This window comes from Chelonia mydas, chromosome 1 (assembly GCF_015237465.2).
Source record: "Chelonia mydas isolate rCheMyd1 chromosome 1, rCheMyd1.pri.v2, whole genome shotgun sequence".
NCBI classification, from domain to species: Eukaryota; Metazoa; Chordata; order Testudines; family Cheloniidae; genus Chelonia; species Chelonia mydas.
In genome coordinates this window covers 341,570,448-341,594,181 of record NC_057849.1, presented here as the reverse complement: position 1 = coordinate 341,594,181, position 23,734 = coordinate 341,570,448, and the positions used below count along the sequence as shown (strand labels likewise).

Genomic DNA, 23,734 nt, shown 5'->3' with positions numbered 1-23,734 from the left:
TGCCAGCCACATAGTGTACTGTATTCAGAGTAACAGCCGTGTTAGTCTGTATCCACAAAAAGAAAAGGAGGACTTGTGGCACCTTAGAAACTAACAAATTTATTTGAGCAGAAGCTTTCATGAGCTACAGCTCACTTCATCGGATGCATTCAGTGGAAAATACAGTGGGGAGATTTATATACACAGAGAACATGAAACAATCATACCAGTGCAAATTGAATATCAAACAGGGAGCTCTTCAAAGAGATTTAGGCATGTAATTCCCATTGGTTTCAGTGGGAAGTAGGGCCTGTGGCTGTCTCTAACTCTGGGCCCGCAGCACCTTCCATGCTGGGACCCTGACTGCAGCTGGGGCTTCCCGCTGTCCCCCAACACAAATCACGGATAACGACAATAATGATTTAAATAATAATAATAATTAAAGAGAACCCAGGAGTCCTGGCTTCCGGCTCTGTGCTGCAGGCAGGGCTCGGTGAGTGTTTTGGATTGGTTCCCCGGCAGGGACCTATGCCCTGACGCCCGTGCATGGTGCATTACTCCGAAAGCCGCCGCAGGGAGGTTTGCAGCTGGGCCCGGGGCCAGCACCGCAAAGGGCTCGGCCACCAGCCGGCGGCAGGGGGCAGCACCAGAAAACTACAAGTCCCAGAGGCCTTTGCGCCGGCCCTTTGGCCCCGCCCCCGGCTCTGACGCAGGCAGGCTGAGCAGAGGGAGGGGGTGTCACCCAGCGCCGGAGCCGCACGCGCGGTGGTCGGGGTCGGGGTCGGGGTCGGGGTCGGCGAGCCGGGGGGGGATCAGCCCCCGCCCCTCAGTGAGCAGGGGCTGCTGGGACTTGTAGTTCGGGGCAGGGCCAGCCGCGGGCCATGGAAGGGTCGCTAGCCAGCGGCTCCAGGCTGGGGGAGGTCGGTGAGTGAGTCCTGCACCCAGCGAGGGGGGAGATTTTTTTGGGGGGGGCTCTTCTCCCAGTGGAGGGGAAAAGGGTGATTTGGGGGCAGGGGGCTTGTTCCCCAGGAGGATGGGGGGAGCGCCTGTTTCCATTCGGGGTGGCCCCTGCTATCTAGGAGTGGGGGTGCCTGCTTCTGGGGGGGGGGAAGGGGGGAGTGATTTGGGGAGGCCCTGCTCCCTGGGGAAGGAGGGAGGGGAGCCATGGGGGGCCAGGGGCTCTGCTCCCTAGAGAGGGCTGGGGTGCCTCGGGAGGAATTTGCAGAGCCCCAAGAAGACCTGTGGGGGTCGGGGGGAGAGCCCCTGCCCCCGTGACACGCTCTCCTGCAGGGCAGGACGATTCCCAGCAGAGTGAAGGACGCTGTACGCCCAGGTGCTGGGGCGTATCCCACGCTGCAGCGGACGCAATGCACCTGCTCCGGGGTGCCCTGGTGGGTTAGGAGCAGCGGTCTGCAGGGACTCGGGTGGGCAGGCAGCCGCAGGTCGGGTCCCGCTGGTGCCAGATGCCTTGAGTGGCTGCACCGCACCGTTCGGAGCGTCCGCGCTGCCGTGTAGTTGTGCACACAAGGCTACAATGAGCAGGCTCGGTTTTCCGGGAGCTGAACGGTCCTATCTGTGTCACAAGAATAATGGCCTTCAGCCACGGCAGCGTGCTTTTCTCCTTTGGCTCTGGAATGGCCCGTCTCACCTCCAGCCCTGCTGCTAGCCGGGGAGGGCTGCGCCTTAGCAAACAGCCTGCCCTCTCCTGGGCCAGGTTCCCCTCTCACTTACAGCGATGTAAATCAGGATTATTGCCATTAAACACAAAATAGCTTTCCTCCGAGTGGGGTGAGGAAATGGAGGTCCCAAAAGACTACAGCGTATAGGTGTGCTGTGAAAACACCAAAACCCTTAATAACAGAAAAGAAGAGCTAAGGATTAGGGCAACAATGCACCCACGGTGTCAATGCATCATATTTGCTGCTTTTTGCGGCAACGTTCATGACTCTGCAGCTTTGCATTGAGCAGCGGCGCTTCAATCCAGTAGCAGATACAGCTGGACAGTTTACAGGGAGGGTCCAGCCTTTTCCGTGATGTGGGCACCTCCACGGGCAACATGCAGACCAGACATCATCTGTGTGGCATGACCTCATGTGTACGGGGTGTGCAAGGTCAGGCTGTGCGTTGGGTGCCCTTTTGTGGCCGGCCGAGGTGCCGTGCAACTGTGCTCGAGGCCCATGTCCCTGAAAAGGTTGGAGCACCCTGATACACGCTCATTAGAACCCCCTGCGAGGCAGGCTTGTCATCACCTCACCTTAAATCTCTTCACCCTGCCTGCCCACCCCGGCACCATGGAGTGCTTGCTTCTCAGGGGCTGTGTGGAAGGGCATTTCAGCGTGGGGCCTATAGCATGTTGTTCTTCTTGGTGCCCTGGTAGTGGCTTTTATGCACACAGCTCCACCATGCAGGTTACTTCTGCCCTTAGCACCAGTAATCTGTGGAGGGGCCATATGTGGCGATGCTTGGAGAGGAGGAAGAATTGCATGAAAACACAGCAGCAGCTGACTGAAGACAAAGTGCAAATTAATGCTACTGGCTTCTTTTCCGAGGATTTGGGGTGTGTCGTCCCCATTTGAATGGAGGCAGAATGCGTCCTGTTAAAAGGCATCACATCTAGATTGAAAGAGCCCAGGGCTGTTCTGCGTTTGTCACTAACTCTATAAGCAAAGTACACTTAGGCAGAGACACTGCTGCCTTTGTTTCATACAGCAACCATTTTAATAACCGTAATACTGTGTAGTCAGAGAGCACGTTCACACAAGGATTGCAACCCGTTTGACAAATAGTAATGAAACCCCCCAGTATTCCAGCTTTTATACATGGGGTCCTGGTAGCACACAGAAGTGAAAGTGGCTTACCCAGGGCTATGCACTGAGTCATTAGCAGAGGTGGGACTAGAACCCCCAAACGCTTAGTTTCTTATTCAAGCCACTGGCCCATGCTCATTCTCCTCCCAATAAAGCGAGTTGTCTCCAGCCCACAGTCTATCATTCACATTCTCTCCTTTCTCCCCAGGCTTCTGGGCTGATAGGACACCTGTTCATGAAGCGGCCAGGAGGGGAGAGATCCTGCAGCTGCAGCAGCTGATAGCAAATGGTGCCTGCGTAAACCTGGTCACTTACGACTCTATCACCCCCTTGCATGAGGCGAGCCTGCGTGGTCAGACACAGTGTGTGAAACTCTTGCTTGCTGCAGGGGCCCAGGTTTGTAATAAATTCGAGGGTTCCTTCCCTGTCCGCCCTGGCCTTTTGCTCTTGATTACCCTTCTACAAATCCAATTCAATAAGTGACATTATGTCCCCCGAAGGGGAAAATTTTTAGCTGTACTGTCCTTGCTGTGGGCCAAGCCTTCGCTGAAATCAGTGGGACGTGAGGTTCTTATAGAGTCACAGTTGAGTCTTGCCCTTCTGGATCAGTGCACGTCAGCCGTGCTATCCAAAGTGATCACTAAGTGGCCTAGAGAGCAGCAGGAAAAGCAACTGGAGTGGATTCTCTGGCAAGTTTTGTATTTTATTGCTATGTTCCTTTTAGTACTTCCCTTAGCTCTGTTCTAGGAACAAAAGACCTGGCTCACTTTAGAGTGATGGGACCATACTCAAGCTAGGTTGGTGACAATATCCACCGGCCGGTTCCTGCCTTTTGCAGGGTTAGAGAGAGTGTGTTAAAGACCTAGGCAAGCGAGCACTGGCATACAGCTGCCTCTGAGTCAATACTATCTTTCGGCCTTCTAGGTAGATGCCAGGAACATAGATGGCAGCACTCCGCTCTGTGACGCTTGCGCGTCGGGCAGTATTGAATGTGTGAAAGTGCTCCTGTCCCATGGAGCGAAGGTGAATCCTCCGCTCTACACGGCGTCCCCTCTCCATGAAGCCTGCATGAATGGTGAGCCCACAAGATCCACACTCACACCCATGGCAGCTGCAAAGGGCCTGAAATAACCGTAAGATTCCATTGTTGATCAGACTGTAACAGCTGGAAAGTATCTCCTGTCGTCTCTTTTTGTTAAGATTAGTTGTGTGGTTTTAAGGCCCATTGTGTCAGCAGAGATCCTGCTGAAGTCGGAATGAAAAACTCTGCGGGACTGGGCAAATAAAGAAATTGTAGGTGTAAGGCAGTTGGACACCATGTGATGGACACAATAGAAAATCCTAGCTAGGTAGGACAACAACTTCCATTATTTGTTAATGTAGCCCGGAAGAAGTCCCTACGTTGGGCCCACCCCATGACCTCTCCGTTTGTTACACTCCCATCAAAATCAGATTTGAGTCGAGGGAAGGTTGATCTTCCAGTGAAGGTGCTGGACTGGAACTCAAGACCAGCGATCAGTTCCCAGATCTGGCATAGACTCCCTGTGTGACCTTGGGCAAGTCTCTTATTTCCTCTGTGCTTCACTTTCCCCCTCTGTACATTGGGTGTGATAACACTTCCTTCACCCACCCTTTGCCTGTCCCGTTGGATTGTATGATGTTAGAGGCAGGGGTTGTCTCCCACTGTGAGGTCAGTGGGAGCTGTCAGGTGCTTAGCACTTTTGAAAGCCTGGCATGTGCTTAAATAGCTAATGTTAGGCTCCTAATTTTTGAAGTCCTTGGCATGAGCACTCTTATGAAGGTTCAGCCCGGTTAGATGACTCAGTCCATCCCCCTTGGAGCATAGTCTGCCCAAGTTTAGTCGAGTCTAGCTTCAAAGGACTCTAGCAACAGGGCTTCTACCTCTTCCTATGGATGACCGTGTCACTGTCCATTAGATTTAGCCCAACAGGGAAAAATACACCCAAGCCTTTGCGCTTAATGTCCCAAATGTTAATGACACTCTTAGGGTAGGTCTACATTGCATGGGCTAGCCTGCCTGGGTTAGCTTAGATCCAGCCAGCATGGATAACAGTACCAGTAGTACAAGCTTGGTGTAGACCCTGGGGACATACTTGGGTTACAATCCATGCGGTGTCTTCAGTGCTGTTACTGTGCTAGCTGGATTCAAGCTCGCTTCTGCAGCATACACATACTCTTAGGCCAAGCTGATACAAAGCACGTGGAAGTTCCCCTCAAAGCCAGGCTGTTTCCCACTGATCAGTTCTCTTTTCAAAGGGAGTTCGGCGTGCGTGCAGCTCCTGATAGACGTCGGCGCGAACCTGGAGGCCCACGATTGCCACTTCGGAACCCCTCTGCATGTAGCCTGTGCCCGGGAGCATCTGGATTGTGTGAAGTTACTGCTCAATGCCGGTACGGCACACCGGAGGTGTTGGTTTCAGTGTACGCAGTACCTAGTGGCGATGTTTGTGCGACGCTCACCTCTTGTATCTGTTCTTGGGCTCAGAAGAGAAAAGTTATTTTAGAAGAAGTTTATTAATTCACGGAGCCCTTGAAATGGACATGATTATGTCCTCAGAGTGTCTGCCAGACAAAATAAATATAGACAGAAGGGCTTTTCTTCTGGGCAAAGCAATGCACCTATTTAGCCATTTTTGGAAGGCTTCCAGCTTAGGCAGATTAATATCCATGTCATAAGCTCTCCTGTTTAGTTCAGTGGCATTTAGCTGTTCCTATTTTGTTAATAACTAAACCATTCCAGCATCCTAGAATAATGTTTCAACTCACTCTTAATAATGGTGTTGGATCAATATTGGTAATTTTTTTTTTAAAGTTGAAGATAGAGGAGAGCTGGAAAGAGAGACATATTGAGGTTTGATGTACAACAAAACATTAGGTCTCTGGTGTGATTTGATTGCAGTTACACCAGAGATGGATTCGGCCAGGGGATATTCAAGTAACATTGCATGCTCCAAGTTTCACATCCAGGGTCCCTGGCCGTAGGAACCAGAGCTAGTTCTGAGTCAAATCACCAGAGCCAAGCACCTCCGAACTTTGTTGACGTTTTGGTATGGATTCGGACTTTGTGTCTTGGGTCCCTCCTTGTCAGGAACTCATGTGACCCACAGTATCCACCTATCAGTTCAATAGAAAGGGTAACAGGAAGAGATGGGGGAGTGAGGATACCCTTCTGGCTTGAGTTTACCTGTTCACACTTTCTTAGCAGAAACGAGAACGAACAAGATTCGGTAAACGGTTGATGGATGCTGAAGGGCATCTAGATCTCCAGATCTCAAAATCCCAGCGTAACGAGATGTTTCTGTTAAAATGACCAGCACTTAAATAGTTAACAACACTGACATCAGTAAGTTTCAGAATGAACAACCCATTGAGAAGAACTGGGCAGTTCCTAGCTGGTTTCAGACTGTGTAGACTCAGGACAGCAGCACTGCAGAGGTTACATTCTGAAGCTTGTTTTCATAGCTATATCAGCTAACAATCTCGATGTAAGGAAAACATACGCCTGCTAAAATACATGAGGTGCTAACTAACTACTGGCTCAAGCCTGGTCTATACTTAAAACGTAGGTCAAAATAGCTACGGTGCTCGGGGTGTGAAAAATCCATGGCCCTGAGTGCCGTAGCTATCTCTGACCTAACCCCCAGCTAGGTTGACAGATCTTCCATCACTTGGGGAAATGGAATTCCTACAGCGATGGAAAAATCCCTTCTGTCACCACAGGACATACGCTGCAGGGTTATGCCACTGTAGCTTCGGCACCATAGCTATGCCGCTATAGTGTAGACAGTCCCTTGGTCTTTCAACTGATTGGTGGAACCTCATTTAGAGGCTTTACACCAATTGAGTGGTAATTCGGTCAGGTAAGAGACGACTTCACCAGCGTAAAGGTGGCTATATCGGGGCCTTAATAAACTCATTTTGTTTATGCTCCCAGGGGCAAATGTGAATGCAGCTAAACTTCACGAGACAGCCCTTCACCATGCAGCCAAGGTGAAAAATGTGGATCTGGTAGAGATGCTGGTTGAATTTGGAGGAAACATTTATGCCCAGGACAACCGAGGGAAGAAACCATCCGATTACACGTGTAGGAGCAGCCAGACTGCTAAGTGCTTGGAATACTATGAAAGTAAGTGGGGCTCGGTCCCATCTCCCACAGCTGTGCTAGAATTCATTTCCTCTTCCGCAGGCTGGGTCATCATCATGGTCCTTTCCTGCCTTAAAATCTATACATCTTACGGCTGCCATTTTCTCCCCATCTCATAATCTGCTTGTTCCTCATGGAACTGGAAAAGGTTCAGAAAAGGGCAACAAAAATGACTAGCGGTATGGAACAGTTTCCATATGAGGAGGGATTACTAAGACTGGGACTTTTCAGCTTGGAAAAGAGACGACTAAGGGGGGATATGACTGAGGTCTATAAAATCATGACTGCTGTGGAGAAAGTAAATAAGGAAGTGTTATTGACTCCTTCTCATAACACAAGAACTAGGGGTCACCAAATGAAATGAATAGGCAGCAGGCTTAAAACAAGCAAAAGGAAGTATTTCTTCACACAGTGCACAGTCAACCTGTGGAACTCCTTGCCAGAGGATGTTGTGAAGGCGAAGCCTATAACAGGATTAAAAAAAGAACTAAGTAAGTTCATGGAGGATAGGTCCATCAATGGCTATTAGCCAGGATGGGCAGGGAGGGTGTCCCTAGCCTCTGTTTGCCAGAAGCTGGGAATGGGCGACAGGGGATGGATCACTTGATGATGACCTGTTCTGTTCATTCCCTCTGGGACACCTGGCACTGGCCTCTGTCGGAAGACAGGATACTGGGCTAGGTGGACCTTTGGTCTGACCCAGTATGGCTGTTCCTATGTTCTTATTCTGTTCTCCTGCGTAATAGTCTTTCCTCTAGCTGGGAGGCAAGGTGGGTGAGGTAATATCTTTTATTGGACCAACTTCTGTTGGTGGAAGGGAGACGCTTTTGAGCTTTGCTTAGCTCTTCCTCTGGCCTGTGAACCTACTGCGTTCCTTTGGTGCTCAGCTCACACTGAGTGGGGGAGTTCACACCTCTTCATTGCTGTGGCCATCACATGTCAATTCCGTGACCCCTCTGGACCAGGAGTCTGGTGACCCGTCCCAAACTGTTCATCTCTGCATGGGAACCTGCTGCTGTCCCACACCGAGCTTCCCATGAGAATAGGTTAAAGCGTGTAAGAGTGTGCACTATGAAGGGTGGAAGAAGAGGAAGTGTGTGCGTTTGTGTTTGTTTCAGTTTGAAACACACCTGGATTGGGGCCTGGCAGGCACCTCCTCTAACATCAAAAATTAGAGACCTAAATGGAAAAATTGTGATTTATTTAAAATCCAGCATCTGATTCTTTGTTTGTTTGAATTCTCTCTCCACATGCAATTCTCTCATGCCCATCTTTAAAGGGAACAGATTAGCCTCTCTCTCATTAATATTATTCTCTCTCTTGCTTGTGACCCTAAGCAAGAGGGAATCGGCATTTTGCCGATTATCCCCAACCTTCCCACAAGATTACAAAGAAGTGGTACGGCCTGCTAGGGAGCGAGCACCTCAGGGTTCTTTCCCTGGAATCCAGTCTCAAAGAACAGGGTAAAGGTTCCTCCCACTTCTCCCGGCTGAGCTGTGCCTCTGAGAGCCAGCCCCACGCAGTACTGTCATGCAGTCAACAAAGAGAAGAGCCACTGGTCTGGTACCCACCCGCTGAATGATCCCGGAGTGCTGCAGTAGGGAATGATGTTGCATTGTTTGTGGGTGCAGTGAGCAGGAACTGCTGGCTGGGAGTGTGGGCATGGTGGTGAGTGAGATTTGAAATTGAGCCATTACCACCGCTTTTCCGTGCAGTGCAAAGCCCATCTGGAATCCTGTGAACTCTGCGGATCCCGTCGAGGCCTGTTGTAAGCGGAAACAGCCTCGTGACTTTGATGGGAGCTGTGCCAGCTGAGTTTGGCCTCCATCCATAGGCACCGACTTTTACTTTTCCCTGGGGGTGCTGTGCCCTGAGGCCCCGCCCTCGCCCTGCCCCTTCTCCCAGGCCCCGCCCTCACCCCGCCCCCTCACACAAGGCTCCGCCCTCACTCCGCCACTTCCCACTCCACCCTCCCCCCCAAGACCTCCTCCCACCCGCTGCTGCCTGGTTTCCACTCTCCCGCAAGCCGCTCCCTGAGCTGCGAAACAGCTATTTGGCAGTGCAGCCTATCAGGTGATCGGCAGCACCGCCGAACAGCTGTGGCTGGTGGATGCTGAGCGTCTGCTATTTTTTTTCCCATGGGTGCTCCAGCCCCAGAGCACCCACACAATCGGCACCTTTGTCGGTCTGTGAAGAGTTCTACGCTTGGCAGAATTAAGAGCCTTCTGCCGAGCTGGCACAGTGACGCTGCTGATCTTTTTTTATCGTTTCAGAAACGCCCCTGAGTTTGTCGCAGCTCTGCAGAGTTAGCCTGCGGAAAGCCACCGGCCAGCAAGGGCTGGCGAAGATTGCCAAGTTAAATATTCCTCTGCCATTAATGAAATACCTCTCGTACAACTGACCGAAAGAAGGTGACCTTGCAGGACGATATCGTTAGACCCCACAAGATGAAGTATCTTGAATCTTTCTCTCTCTCTCTCCCTCCCTTCCCCTCCCCATAAGAAGTTCCTTTAATTTAAGTTAATTTATGTAAATACTGTTTCTGAGGCAGCACATCCCCCGGCATCCCATCGTGTGACTGAGAGTTTTGACAAAGACAATAACTTAGATCTTGTGTAGATCCAGGCTTTTAGCTAGTAATTAGGGCTGTCAAGCGTTTAAAAAAATTAATTGCGATTAATCGTGCGATTATTTTTTTTTTAATTAATCGCGCTGTTAAACAGTAATAGAATACTATTTATTTAAATATTTTTGGATGTTTTCTACATTTTCAAATATATTGATTTCAGTTACAACACAGAATACAAAGTGTACAGCGCTCACTTTATATTTATTTTTGATTACAAATATTTGCACTGTAAAAAACAAAATAAATAGTATTTTTTCAATTCACCTCATACAAGTACTGTAGGTGCAATCTCTTTATCATGAAAGTTGAACTTACAAATGTAGAATTATGTACAAAAAACCTCTGCATTCAAAAATAAAACAACATCAAACTTTAGAGCCTACAAGTCCACTCAGTCCTACTTCACCCAATCGCTCAGACAAACAACTTTGGTTCCAATTTGCAGGATATAATGCTGCCCTCTTCTTATTTACAAGATCACCTGAAAGTGAGAACAGGGATTCGCATGGCACTGTTGTAGCCGTCGTCGCAAGATATTTATATGCCAGATACGCTAAAGATTCGTATGTTCCTTAATGCTTCAACCACCATTCCAGAAGACATGTCCATGCTGATGACGGGTTCTGCTCGATAACGATCCAAAGCAGAACAGTCCGACGCATGTTCATTTTCATCATCTGAGTCAGATGCCACCAGCAGAAGGTTGATTTTCTTTTTTGGTGGTTCTTGTTCTGTAGTTTCCGCATCGGCGTGTTGCTCTTTAAGACTTTTCAAAGCATGCTCTACACCCCATCCCTCTCAGATTTTGGACGGCACTTCAGATGCTTAAACCTTAGGTCGAGTGCTGTACCTATCCTTAGAAATCTCACATTGGTACCTTCTTTGCGTTTTGTCAGATCTGCAGCGAAAGTGTTCTTAAAACAAACACGTGCTGGGTCATCATCCGAGACTGCTATGACATGAAATATAGGGCAGAATGCGAGTAAAACAGAGCAGGAGATATACAATTTTCCCCCAAGGAGTTCAGTCACAAATTTAATTAACACATTTTTTTTAATGAGCGTCATCAGCATGGAAGCATGTCCTCTGGAATCGTGGCCGAAGCATGAAGGGGCATACGAATGTTTAGCATATCTGGCAAGTAAATACCTTGCAACGCCGGCTACAAAAGTGCCATGCAAATGCCTGTTCTCACTTTCAGGTGACATTGTAAATAAGAAGCAGGCGGCATTATCTTCCGTAAATGTGAACAAACTTGTTTGTCTTAGCAATTGATTGAACAAGAAGTAGGACTGAGTGGACTTGTAGGCTCTAAAATTTTACATTGTTTTATTTTTGAGTGCAGTTATGTAACAAAAAAAATCTACATTTGGAAATTACACTTTCATGATAGAGATTGCACTACAGTACTTGTATGGGGTGAATTGAAAAATACTATTTATTTTTTATAGTGCAAATATTTGTAATAAAAAATAAATATAAAGTGAGCACTGTACACTTTGTAATCTGTGTTGTAATAGAAATCAATATATTTGAAAATGTAGAAAAACATCCAAAATATTTAATAAATTTCAGTTTGTATTCTATTGTTTTAACAGTGCGATTAATCACGATTAATTTTTTTGATCACAGTTAATTTTTTTGAGTTAACCGTGTGAGTTAACTGCGATTAATCGACAGCCCTACTAGTAATCTTTTTACACTAGAGATTACCGCTACCCCCAGTGGAGTCTACTCTACAATGCCTTGTGTTCCTGAAGAGGTAATGGCTAATCACAAAGGTAGTAGGGGATAATTATCTGGGTGCCCTAATTAGACACAAATTTCACTTTTAGGCCAGAGGCTGTCAGCGGGCCTCCCAAGTCATGCAATGCAACTCTCGGCAGGCCTCATCCAGAGCCCATCACAATCTCTGGGTGTCTTTCCGGTGACTTCATTGTATCTGCCCTCATAGTTTTGGAGGTGCGGCCTACTGAGATAACAACCAATCCCAGCATGCAGTGCTCCATCTGGATCTGAGCGACCAGCCTGATGGCAGCTGCAGCCATCTCAATTTGATGTAAAAGTGGTTTCAGCCCACCGATTCTGGCAGGTGACCAGTGCAGCAACGGTCTTGGGCAATACTTGGGCACCCCGTCTACAGGCCAGATTTTATCCCCAGAGGAGCAGTTTGCAGCACAGCTATACAATCTGATAACAAATCCATCCATGCACCAGTGACCAGAGGCACCAACTTTGAGAGGTCCTGGGGGGTGCTTGACCCCCAGGCCCTGCCCCCACTCCACCCCTTCCTCCAAGCCCCCACCCTGCCTCTTCCCACCCTGTTTTCCTCCTTCTCCACCCCTGCTCCTCCGCTTCCCCCCCAGCGCCCCCTGCACGCCACTGAACAGCTGATCACCGGCAGGCGGGAGGTGCTGGAGGGAGGGGGGGCAGCTGGCTGCCAGCGGGTGCTGAGCACCCATTAATTTTTTCCATGGGTGCTCCAGCCCCGGAGCACCCACAGAGTCGGCGCCTATGCCAGAGACAGGGATGCACCGATGAGCTCTGACTAGGCTTTTAAGATTTTTCACTCTGAGGTTGCCTCTTGTTTCAGCTACTCCTTTAGATGTTTGCCCTGGCACAGCCACGGGGTCTGGTCCCCTGCCATATAGCTGCATATTGTCAACGTTGATTTCCTCTGTTCTTTACAAACTGTCACAGCGTCCTTTTGATATTTAATCCTTCTGGGTGAGGTTAGATTAGAAGCAGAGCAAAAGTCTTAGTCCCCCTTAACATGTGCGATTTCATTGACCTGAAATCTGAAGGCAGCTGGCCACTTTAGTGGGTACCGCGTTAGCAGAGTCTAGTCTTCTTGATGCATGTCTGGTAAGTCTTAGCACATTGAGATGAGAATAAAACCCATCCTCTTAATGATCCTGGGCTCGTGGAACCCTCTAAGGGTGTCTAACATGGCATAAAACTAGATCAGTTTTCAGAGTAGCAGCCGTGTTAGTCGTATCCACAAGAAGAACAGTACTCCTGTTCTTTTAACTAGACCAGTGGTTCTCAAACGCTGTCACATGGTGGACTGCTACTTAAAATCTTATAGCTTACTCCTGCCCCCCCCGGCCATCAATCTTAATCTTACACTTTCCCTGTTGCAACTGTAGTGCTATGCTACATGGGGAAAATAGGATGAGGGCAGTATTAGGAAGATGAGATGAAAATATTTTCAATTTAAAGGTGACCTGCAAATGGTTTTTTAAACATTGGGTTCATGCCCCCCCTCCCCCTACACACACTTTTCTTTTTTCTGCTGCATGGTATATAAAGAAAACCTGAAGAGTTTTTCATAGATATATAAAATTCTGCTTGGATTTTTACATGGGAAATATCAAGTTTGCTGGGTTTTGCTGGAGAAGCTCTGGGAGGTCTTAGAGATGTGTAGTGTGGGCTCTTTTGCCTTACCTGGAGGGACAAGGCAGTTGAATCTTTAACAAAAGCTTCCTGTATCCAAAATGTGAATTAGTCATTGGGATCAGACAGGTGTCCAGAACGCTAAACGAAAACCAAACTGTTTTCATCAGTCTGGCTCAACATCCCTCCCCATCTCAGCAGCTCAGTCTTCACTATCTTGTCCCATTTCACTAGGTCTCCAGTCACCACAGGGTCTTCCAGCTCCGACAGGACCTGAATTTCCAATATAAAAAAATCAAGCAGAAACAAACAAATCCCTTTCATGTCATCTTTATTTTCCCCTTTGCAGGTCACCTCTAGTGTGAGTGCCACTGTTTGGTTATGTCTCTCTTCTATTTTATCTGCGCTGTTCATTTCCTCTCCCTGGGCTTCTGGGAATTTATCCTCGGCCTCTCTCATCCCATGTGATCATAGTTGAATGTATGCCAAAAAGGAGCCAATAAAGACTTATCAACAGACCCAAGCTCCTTTGCAGAAACCCAGCTGGGCACAGGGCACCAAAGGAGATCTGCAGGGATACCCAAGCGTGCACAAAACACACTTCTTAGGGAAAGGCGGGACTGCTGCTTGTTCCAGCCGTGTATGCTGCAGCACTGTGATGCAAAGCAGCTCCCTGGACTGCCTGGAAGTGCTTTGAGAACCAGTGAACTAGGAGACAATCTGTAGTTGTTGACCTGTTTGTAATGGTGCTGAGTCAGGCAAGATGGGCTCAGGGCGATAACCGGTGATGACCTAGCTGTTTGAGATAGCATTGACCTGAAGAGAAAGGTGATTGTACTCAGGAATCGCTGGGTGAGATTCTCAGGCCAGGGGTATGCAGAGGTCAGACTAGAGATGGTCATAATAATGGTTCCTTCTGGCCTTGGAATCTATAAATCTACCTCCAGTTAGCAAGTGGTAGTAGGGCAAGCTAATTGACCCAATCCCAGGTGAACAAGAAGCTGCAGAGGATGTCTTTTTATTCCCCCCGCTCAAGATGGCCCTAAAACAAGGGGAAGTGGACTCAGTACTCCATCGTCTGTCACAGTCCGGTCCCTTCGCTAACTATCCGCTAGCGAGAGCGCCCTTGTCAGCTGTCTGAGCAGCGGCAGCACCAGGCGTAAAGAACAAGATAGAGACTGCCCGACAGGTGTCTGAGCTGGTCACCCTGAGCTTGGGAGCTCTCGCTCATTGCCTGATACCGAGCCTGGCTGCCTGCATGTGATGGCAGCCTGCGATAATAGTATCTAGCTCTTTATATAGGGCTTTTCAGCAGTAGGTCTCAAAGTGCTTTAGCATTATCCCCATTTTACAGATGGGGAAACTGAGGCACAGAGGGGTGAAGGGACTTGCCTGAAATCACCCAGCAGCCTAGTGACAGTGCCAGGAACACAACCCAAGTCTTCTGCGTATTCTACTGCCATTTCAACAATGGGTGAAGTGACTCCTGATTTGTAAAGAGCTTTGGGGCGAAAGACGCAACCTAAATCTCCAATATTAAGTCTTTTCCAAGTCTTCTGGGCTGAGTCTGTTTAGGTTACACCCGTAGCTTTGTTTTCATGCAGGGTTTGATCATTTACCTTCCTTTGCGTTTGTTTGTGATTAGGAATGTGCAATCAAAGCGCACATCCAGTGCAAATAAAATCAACCTCCCCCCCCCCCGCACACACACACACACCAGCTCTTGCTCCATATGTTCCTTTCAACCCGTGCCAGGGAAGGAAGAGATGAATCTGCAAATGCAGCTCGGCTTTCCACTCCTGCTCCTCCCCACTTCCGTGCCCCCCTCCACTCCACACTGCCTTGCAGAGCCGTCTTCGCAGGGAGAGGCCTGAAGAAAACCCCTCCAATCCAGCCACAGCTTGCGCTTTGGGGAAAGTCCAGCTCCAGATGTGGTTCGGCTCTGTCTCGCCTCTTTTACAGTTAGCACCACTCGAGAATCCTCAGGATTGTGTTGCTGGCTGCTGCCAGCAGAGTGCATTCGCGTTGGCTTGCAGTGCAGGCATTTGATCACAGCAGCTTCATTCTAACGATGTCAAGTTGGTCCAATGAAAACAAGGTGTTGCCTAGAATTTTGTGCCTGTAAAAACCTTGCAGAACTGAGGGATTAACTGTTTGTAGCCCAGCCCTGTTGTTTTTCCAGTTTTGGGGGCTTGCGTGGGAAGGAGACTCAATCCCTGAATCTCATTGCTAGTTGTATTAAGACACGGAGAGCTTGGGTGGGAGAGGAGGTGTCAAATGCAAACAAGAATAATTGACACCTTAGAATTCAGGTTTCAGAGTAACAGCCGTGTTAGTCTGTATTCGCAAAAAGAAAAGGAGTACTTGTGGCACCTTAGAGACTAACCAATTTATTTGAGCATGAGCTTTGAAGTGAGCTGTAGCTCACGAAAGCTCATGCTCAGATAAAGTGAGCTGTAGCTCATGAAAGCTCATGCTCAAATAAATTGGTTAGTCTCTAAGGTGCCACAAGTACTCCTTTTCTTCTTAGAATTCAGGTTGCTGTGTACAACCAGCTTCAAACAGCATGTCCCCTTGCAGGCTTTGGGTGATCATTGGATCTTAAAATCTGCCCTTGCCTAGAAGTGCAAGACAAAGATGGAGGAGCCTTTCTGAGGGAGGGGCAGTTGCTCATGGGAGCATGATGGGGGATGGTGTTGGGTGGGTGGGGGGGGAACCGAGGGAACAGCCTTGTGGCCAGGGAAGTGTGGTTTGCACGTTCCTTCTCTATGGTAGCGAGCCAAGGTGTGTGTGAGGTGTAATATCTTCTATTGAACCAGTTTCTGTGGGTGAGAGAGAGACGCATTCGAGCGACACGCAGCTCTTCTTCAGGTCTCTGCTGTAGTGAATAGGGCCCTTAAATAAGCCTAGGGCGAATTTGTGCCCTGAAGGGACGCAGCAGTGCTAACCACTGCAGGACCGGGTGGCTGCCGGAGGACGGGGAGAATGTGATTGGAGCAGACTTTGCTCTTAGACCCACAGGAACCATGAGGGCTTGGCCTGCTGCCCCAAACCTGCTGCAGAGGCGTACGAGCACCCGCCCTGCCGGAACACACTGCTCAGCGTTCAGCGAGGGGGGGTGTATTGACAGAGACAAGCCAGGGCCCGCTCAAAGCCAGCTGGCGTCAATGGGAGTGTTGCTGGCGCTTGCAGCGGGCTTTGGAAAACCTCTGTGACGCGTACAGCCGGGGGGGACCCATTGCAGAACGGAACCGTCCCCTCTCGCGGGCTGCTCCGGCAGCCCTCAGCGTCTCAGAGCATGAATGGACTCGGCCCTTGCGACCCCCCCGGGAAGTATTCTCCCCATTTTAGCTGGGGAGCTGAGGCACAATGAGACTAAGGCTCAGCTCCTCAAAGGCATTTCGACTCCTGCCTCAGTGTCAGTGAGAGCTAGGTGCCTGGGTACCTTTGAGGCGCAGGGCCCATGTGACTCGTCCAAGGTCACAGAGTGGCTGAGGCAGGAATCGAACTCGAGCCCCAGTCTAGTGGCCTGCCCGCTAGGCCACCCTTCCTGCCTCCCAGCCCTCTAGGATGCTGAGCCTACCCGGGGCTCGGTAATCTGGGGATCGAGGGTGCTCGTCATGTTGCAGAATTGAACTCACAGCCTTTTACATGTGGGTTTCACCGTAGCCTGAATTGTCTTGGAACAAGGCGGGACGCCTCCCCCGATCCCCTGACGCCTCCCCCCATCCCTGCCCCTGTCGGTGGAGTTTGGTCGTCTCTCCCCCAAGGGGCTGGGGTGTAGGCTCAGCTCTCCCACCGGTATTTGTGGCATATGCTCCCAGGGGAAACACGTGACCCTGTCCTGTCTGTCCGGTGCCTCCTCGAGGGCCTGGTTCTAGCGCTTACACCAAATGTCCCCGTCAGACGAGGCTCCGAAGCAGTAACGAGTCTGCCCCACAGCCAGACCTACTGGGCAAAGATGATTCCCAGCGGGTGCCGGGCTTGGATCAGACGTGTGCAGGCCCTTATGTTCTTAACCCTCTGCATGCCCCTGCAGTAACCAGGGCAGCATAATGCTCCCACTACAAGGCTGCCTTTCCTCTGGCAGAGCTTGCTCGGCTCTGCAGCGCTGCTTCCTTTCCCCGGCCTCTCCTCCTTCCCCCCTCGCCTCTTTTCGCCTCCTCGCCCCCGGCCCCCCCAGATGGTCTGAAAGCTCCTTGCTGCACAGGGCAGGAACGCTGCCAAGACTCCCCTCATTGCCCCTCCTCCCGCCAGCCTGTCCAAAACACTCCCACCCCCTCTTCCCAAATTTCCTGTGCCCCTGCTCTGGGCCTCACGGGCCTCTTGCTCAGTAGGCCCCTGCCAGGCACACAAGCAGTGAGTGTTTGCTGGGTCTGTGGCAGCACCTCCTCGGTGGGATTTGGGGCCGGGGAGTTGTAACTTCCAGCCCAGCAGTTTGCCGATGGCCGCGGTCTCTCTGGCAGGGGGTCTCTGTGTAGCCCCCAGCCCGGGTTCAGTAAGTCGTGTGTGGCACATCTCAGGCTCCGCGTTATTATTTTGTTGCCTTGGTCCATGGGGAATCTCCCGTCCCGCACTGCCCCATGTCACCGAGTGATAATCAAACAGAATCAACACACGCTAACCAGTGCTAGCTCTCTGGACCAACTCAGCAGCCATTTCCAAAGCCTCGGCTAATTGGTTCCAGGGCTCCGTCTGTCCTGTGGATTGGCCCCTTGGCTCAAGGAGTTTTTATTTTTCCGGCGCTCGCCCTTAACTCAATCCAGCTGTCAAAGCTTTTCTCTCTGAGTGTGTCCTGACGTTTGCTGCTTTACCCCTTAAACCAGTCTTCCGGTAAAAGAAATGTAGCTGTACCCTGACTGGGCTGGGTTATACACCTCATATGAGTTGCTGGGAGCTGCTTTATAGCAGTGATGCATGCTCCTGAAATGTCCTGGCTGTTCACAGGTGAGCAATTTGTGCAGCACTCTTCCAACTTGTCTTTAAAGCTTCCCTTCTGTTTGGGGTGCTCATTAATAGCACAGTGTACACAGAGTGGCCACTGCGACTGAAACATGTTCCTACAACTCTGGCACTGTATCCTGCAGGAGAGGAAATCTTCACCTTTGCTACTGGCTTACTGGGTGAACTCAGGCTGGTTATTTTACTGCTCCGTGCCTCAGTTTCCCCAGCTGAGGAAGGATGTTATGATGCCTTGTTACTGCAGTGGCACCCCATTGGGGATAATTCTGAATTTCTTTGTAAAGTGCTTTGAGATCTATGGAGAAAAGCACTGCGTAAGAGCTAGGTATTATCATGCAGCGTCAAGAAAGCTGGAGAATGGAGACAGATAGTATCTAGCCAACATGAGGTGGGACACCTGGGTGTACTGGGCCTCTCCCTCGGCGGGTTAAAATCAGAAACACTTCCATGGCTGCTTTTAACTGTTTGCGCTTTGCACCTGATTTGTTTCAATCAAATATACAAAATAAAGAAGAAAAAAGACCACCTGACCTGGACAAACTTTCCTAGCTCCAGGCTGAGCAATCTCCGTTGAAGGAAGCTTTTCAAGTTGTCGAGATAGGTATGTAATAAAACATCCTCTGATGTCAGGGCCGAAGAAGAAGGTGTGGTGTGTTTTTCAGTAGAAAAGTGAATTCATGATCTGCACGTTCAGGCAATGCGTGCATGGAGAGACATACGTTAGTCTGGGCAAACTGCCGGAGGAAAATGTATAGCAATGCTACTCCCAGCTGGCTATGCTTGGAGCTTTCAATGTATCTCGCTGTAACAGAGCGGGGTCTAAACTAAACTCCCGGACCCAAACGCTCCCCAAAACTTCGGGGAAGTTTGGACACAGTTGCCTAGGAGCAACCTCTGCTCACAGCGAGTGGGGCTTACTACATGGGAGTCCCATTGAGGTCGATGTGTGAGAGTCAGTTTTTCTCAGTATGAGGTGGGACAGTTGACTACGACCCTGAGGTTGGCCCGGGCTGTATTAAATAAACATCTGGAAAGGTGGTTTTTAAGAGCCGCTGCCAGGTTTTGTAGACATCACAGTGGAAAAAACGTGTGGTTCTCAAAGGCCCCGGTGTCCCGTTTCCTAGACCCTTGCGGGTGCTTTATTATCGGAACAAAGAGACAGTCTGCAGCCCGTGGCACGAGGTTATGAGGGACCACTCCCCGAAGTGCTGCGCATTGTACAGCTGCCGGCCCTCTTAGTGCCAAGGCCACCCCTGGAGCAACGCTGAGACAGACACAGCTCCTGAAACAAGAGATTTGGGGGCTTGGGCTCTGCGGTTTTAACTCTTAGCAGAAAAGCCTGTGTGTGTGTGTGCATGTATGTGCGTGTGTGGATGAGTGTGTGCACGTGTATGCAGTGATGAGCTGCCAAAATCTTAACAACCGGTTCCCTCCTCACCCCACGAGGGGGTCGTTGCCCACCCCCCCCCCGGGACTCCTGCCCCATCCAACCCCCCGTGTTCCTTGATGCCCCCCCCATCCACCCCATCCCCTGACTGCCCCCAGAACTGGGCAGGAGGGTCTCATGGGCCACTGTAGTGGGTGCCCACCCCACCCCTAAGAACCAAAGAACCCTAAGAATCCCCCTAAGAACCTGCCGGGGGGCGAGGTGGGGAGTCCCGGTGGTGCTTACCTGGGGCAGCTCCCAGGAAGCATCCGGCAGGTCCCTCTGGCTCCTAGGGGCCGGGGAGCGTAGCTGGGGGGGAGCAGGGGGAGGGGGAGCGGCTGCTGCCCCCACTGATCCCATCAAAAGTGGCGCCTTAGGTGCCGACTCTGTGGGTCCTCTGGGGCTGGAGCACCCAAGGGGAAAATTTGGTGGGTGCAGAGCACCCACCGGCAGCTCCCCGCCCCGCGCCGGCCCCAGCTCACCTCACCTCCACTCCGCCACCGCCTCCTTCCCTGAACGCGCTGCCCCGCCCTGCTTCTCCGCGCCCCCCCCCACCGGCTCCCCACAAATCAGCTGTTCGGCAGGAAGCCGGGGAGGGCTGAGAAGCAGGTGGTGGCTTTGCGCTCAGGCCGAGGGTGGCGGAGGTGGGCAGACGGCGGACGGCCCTCCTCGCGCCCCCCCCGCCCCAGCTCACCTCCGCCTCCCTGGGCCTGAGCGGGAAGCCGCGGCCTGCGTCTCAGCCTGCCCCAGCTTCCCGCGCAAACAGCTGATTCGCGGGAAGCCTGTGGGGGCGGAGAAGCAGAGCCGGGCGGCACGTTCAGGGGAGGAAGCGGAGCGGAGGTGAGCTGGGGCTGGGGGTGGGGCGGGGAGCTGCCGGTGGGTGCTCTGCACCCACCAAATTTTCCCCTTGGGTGCTCCAGGGCTGGAGCACCCGTGGAGTCGGCGCCTAAGGCGCCACTTTTGGCCGGTTAAATTTAGACACCCTTTTAGAACCGGTTCTCCCCCGCGGAACAACCAATTCTAAAAGGGCTTCTAAATTGTACAACCGGTTCTAGTGAACCGGTGCGAACCGGCTCCAGCTCACCACTGTGTGTATGTGTGTGTGCATGCACATGTATGTGTGTCTGTATGTGCATGTATATGTGTATGAGTGTGTGCATGGCATGCACATATATGAGTGTGAGTGTGTGCATGGGTATGTGTGTGCGCAGATTAGTGTGTGCATATGTGTGTGGATGAGTGTGCATGCACATGTGTGCGTGCATATGTGTGTGTGCATGCATATGTGTGTGTGCATGCATGTGCATGTGTGTGTATGAGTGTGTGCATGCATATGCGTGTGTGCATGAGTGTGCATGCATATGCTTCTGTGTGTGCATAGGAATGTGTGCACGGGTATGTGTGCGTGCATATGAGTGAGTGAATGTGTGTACGTGTACGAGTGTGTGCATGTGTGTCTGTGAGTGCCTGCGTGTATATGCGTGCGTGTGTGTGTGTGTGTGTGTGTTGAGGGATCAGGAGGAAAATTCAGCCTAGGCTGGCTGGTCCCTTTCGCCAGCCCCCTGCAGCTCTTCCTCCTCTCTCTCTCCCCTCAGTCTCCCACTTCCTAAGTCGTCCTCCTCTTACAGGCAGGGTCTGGCCCCTGCCCTACAATCCTGCCCCACTCACTCCTGCCCCACGCCCCTCTGGAACTGCCTCCCTTCCACCCCCATTTCCCACCCTGAAGGGGGGTCGTCCATGGAGCTCCCCCATTGCACCGTAGAGGCCGGTGAGGCTGCTGCTGCCTAGCTGTAGGGAGCACTGGGCCCTCGAGGGGGCTCTGCCCTGTTCAGTTGAGCATTGAGCTGCCTGCACAGTGGATGGGCCAGCAGCTGCTTGCGGGCTGCACGGAAACTGCCAGCCACTCTGCCCAGTTCCCTGCCCGACATGCAGTGTTGGTGTCTGTGTCCCCAAATCACAGCTGCCAAGGTAGTGCTGGGTGTGCTGCCAATGCTGGTACCACCCCAGAGCTGGCTGCATTTGAGTAGTGGGTGAGTGAGCTCTGTGTACAGTCTGAGGAGCACTTGGGGATCCTCGTGGCCAAAAAGCCCTCTCTAAATTGGTCACCTCAGCATGTTTGTTAAAAGAGCCCCTGGCTGCCTTCTATATCCAGCCCCCATCAAGGCAGTAGTTGAACCAGTGCCACAGTGAGACTGGAGCGCCTCTGTGCCTTGGAAAGATTCTCTGTCTAGGTAGGTCTATGGTCCCAGGCCTAGTGTCTGAGCACCTCCGGCAGGAACTGTCAACATTTCCTGTCAAAACTGGTTCTTGACAGAAAATGGGGTTTTGCCATTTCTTTGCATGGAGTGTCTACTTTTCACAGAAAGTTTTTTGATTTTTCATCCAGAAAACCAAATGCCTGAAAAATGAAGTATAGCAATTGGGTTAGCCTGCCACGGTGCCTCATGGGAGCTCTTGTTTGGATTCCTCATGTCCCCATTCTCCGCTATGGGCCAGGCACCCCAGCTGGACTACGTCTCCTGTGATGCACCATGGCCGAGGACTCTAGTGATGCAACGGTCTCCACTCAACAAGTGAGCAAACTGAGGTGCACCATAGGAAAAGCAGTCCACCAACCTCCTTAGTTTTAAGGCAAAGCTTGATAAATTTGTGAATGGGATTGTATGACAGCGTTGCCCATAGTGATTAAAGCACATAAGAATGTAAGAACGGCCAGACTGGGTCAGACCAAAGGTCCATCTAGCCCAGTAGCCTGTCTTCCAACAATAGCCAGTGCCAGGTGCCCCAGAGGGAATGAACAGAACAGGTAATCATCAAGTGATCCATCCTCTGTCGCTCATTCCCAGCTTCTGGCAATCAGAGGGTAGGGACACCATCCCTGCCCACCCTGGCTAATAGCCGTTGATGGGCCTATCCTCCAACAATTTATCTAGTTCTTTTTTGAACCCTATTATAGCCTTGGCCTTCACAACATCCTCTGGCAAAGAGTTCCACAGGTTGACTGTGCATTGTGTGAAGAAATACTTCCTTTTGTTTGTTTTAAACCTGCTGGCTATTAATTTCATTGGGTGACCCCTAGTTCTTGTGTTATGGTTCAGGGTTCAGGAGCCCTGGGGGTCGCTTCTGATTCAGAATCATAGTAATGTCAGGCTGGAAGGGACCTTGAGAAGTCATCAAGTCCAGCCCCCTGCTCTGTGGCAGATCCAAATAAACCTAGCCGCCCGTGACAGGTGCGTGTCCAGCCTGTTTGTAAAAACCTCCAATGATGGGGATTCCACAACCTCCCTTGGAAGCCTGTTCCAGAGCGTAACTACCCTTAGAGTTAGGAAGTTTTTCCATATATCGAACCTAAATCACCCGTGCTGCAGATTAAGCCCATTACAGCTTGCCCTTATGTCTTATGTTCCTAAAACCTCATGCTTCAGGGCTTCAGCCAGGCACCGGTAGAAGTCAGGAAAGGAACTTTCTCCTCACAATGCGGTCTGGCTTTTGTGAGGAGAAAATTTTCTCCTCATAGTGTATTCGGACTTTTATTTTTTTTCTTCTGAACCAACAGAGATGGAGAGGAGACACTGGACATGGTGGGCCGGTGCTCTGAGGAGGCACCAAGCATTCTCTTTCTCAGGTGTCTGGCTGATGGGTCCCTCTCATGTGCTCACAATCTAACCGATCATCGATCATCGTATTCAGGGTCAGGAAGGAATTTTCCCCTGGGTCAGATTGGCTGGGACTTTGGGGGCGTTTTCACCTTCCTCTGCGGGTCACTTGTTTATCTCATTTAATCAGTTCCCTGCCATTGCAGGGCCCTCTGGCATGTGCACCTTGGTGCTGCCTGTTCTCTGCCTTTGGCACAGACTATCTCTGTCCTTTGAAGCAAGGGCGGAAGAAGCTCACTTGAATTGCAAGGGTGGGGCAGCGGTCCATATTGAAACCCAAACACCCCAGCACCAGAGTAAGATACGGCGCCTGTATGCCCCTCGAGCCCCAGCATTCCCACAGTGCATTCCGCACCCAACGGTGCATTCCTCAGCCCTGCGCCCCCTGTTCATTGCTGCCACTGAGGGTGACGAGCTGTGCGGGTGAAACCATGATCAGTGCAGCCTTGTGAACTTGTGAAGGGCCGGGGTGTGGCGGGACTGAAAGAGCAACGTTTGCTGCTTCTGGTTTATTAAAAAACATGTGAGATAACAAAGAAGCAGCTGTTTCCTCTTCATGTCTCTGCATGGGGAGCAGTGGGCATCAGGGCAGTGGGGCAGGAGGGGAGATGGGGGGTCAGGGATAGGAGGGGATGGGGCGGGTGATCGGCCTGGGGAGTGGAGGTGTTGGGGTGTCAGGGATAGGAGGGGGAGGGCTGGATGCTCTGCATGGGG

The 23,734-nt window shown here is 51.0% G+C and overlaps 1 protein-coding gene across 3 annotated transcripts; it reads left to right on the top strand.

The window, feature by feature from the left end:
- Nucleotides 1-672: 672 nt before the first annotated feature.
- On the top strand, nucleotides 673-23,483 carry ASB13 (ankyrin repeat and SOCS box containing 13). 3 transcript variants are annotated; one of them, XM_037889386.2, is made up of 6 exons: nucleotides 673-903; nucleotides 2,995-3,182; nucleotides 3,711-3,861; nucleotides 5,064-5,198; nucleotides 6,742-6,933; nucleotides 9,225-13,494. In XM_037889386.2, exons 1-6 carry the CDS (start codon nucleotides 861-863, stop codon nucleotides 9,350-9,352), a joined length of 837 nt encoding a protein of 278 aa, XP_037745314.1. In that variant the 5' UTR covers nucleotides 673-860; the 3' UTR covers nucleotides 9,353-13,494. The 3 variants fall into 3 exon arrangements, with proteins under 3 accessions (XP_037745314.1, XP_043376985.1, XP_043376987.1); XM_043521050.1 differs by lacking the exon at nucleotides 9,225-13,494 and adding an exon at nucleotides 22,921-23,483 and having other exon boundaries at nucleotides 700-903; XM_043521052.1 differs by lacking the exon at nucleotides 9,225-13,494 and adding an exon at nucleotides 8,667-8,854 and having other exon boundaries at nucleotides 701-903.
- Nucleotides 23,484-23,734: the final 251 nt, after the last annotated feature.

Bases quoted from the DNA above. Each gene is read 5' to 3' on its own strand.
- ASB13 (XM_037889386.2), top strand. From the start codon at position 861: ATGGAAGGGTCGCTAGCCAGCGGCTCCAGGCTGGGGGAGGTCG. The intron at 904-2,994 runs GTGAGTGAGTCC...CTTTCTCCCCAG, and splicing joins CTCCAGGCTGGGGGAGGTCG to GCTTCTGGGCTGATAGGACA. The intron at 6,934-9,224 runs GTAAGTGGGGCT...TTATCGTTTCAG, and splicing joins GTGCTTGGAATACTATGAAA to AAACGCCCCTGAGTTTGTCG.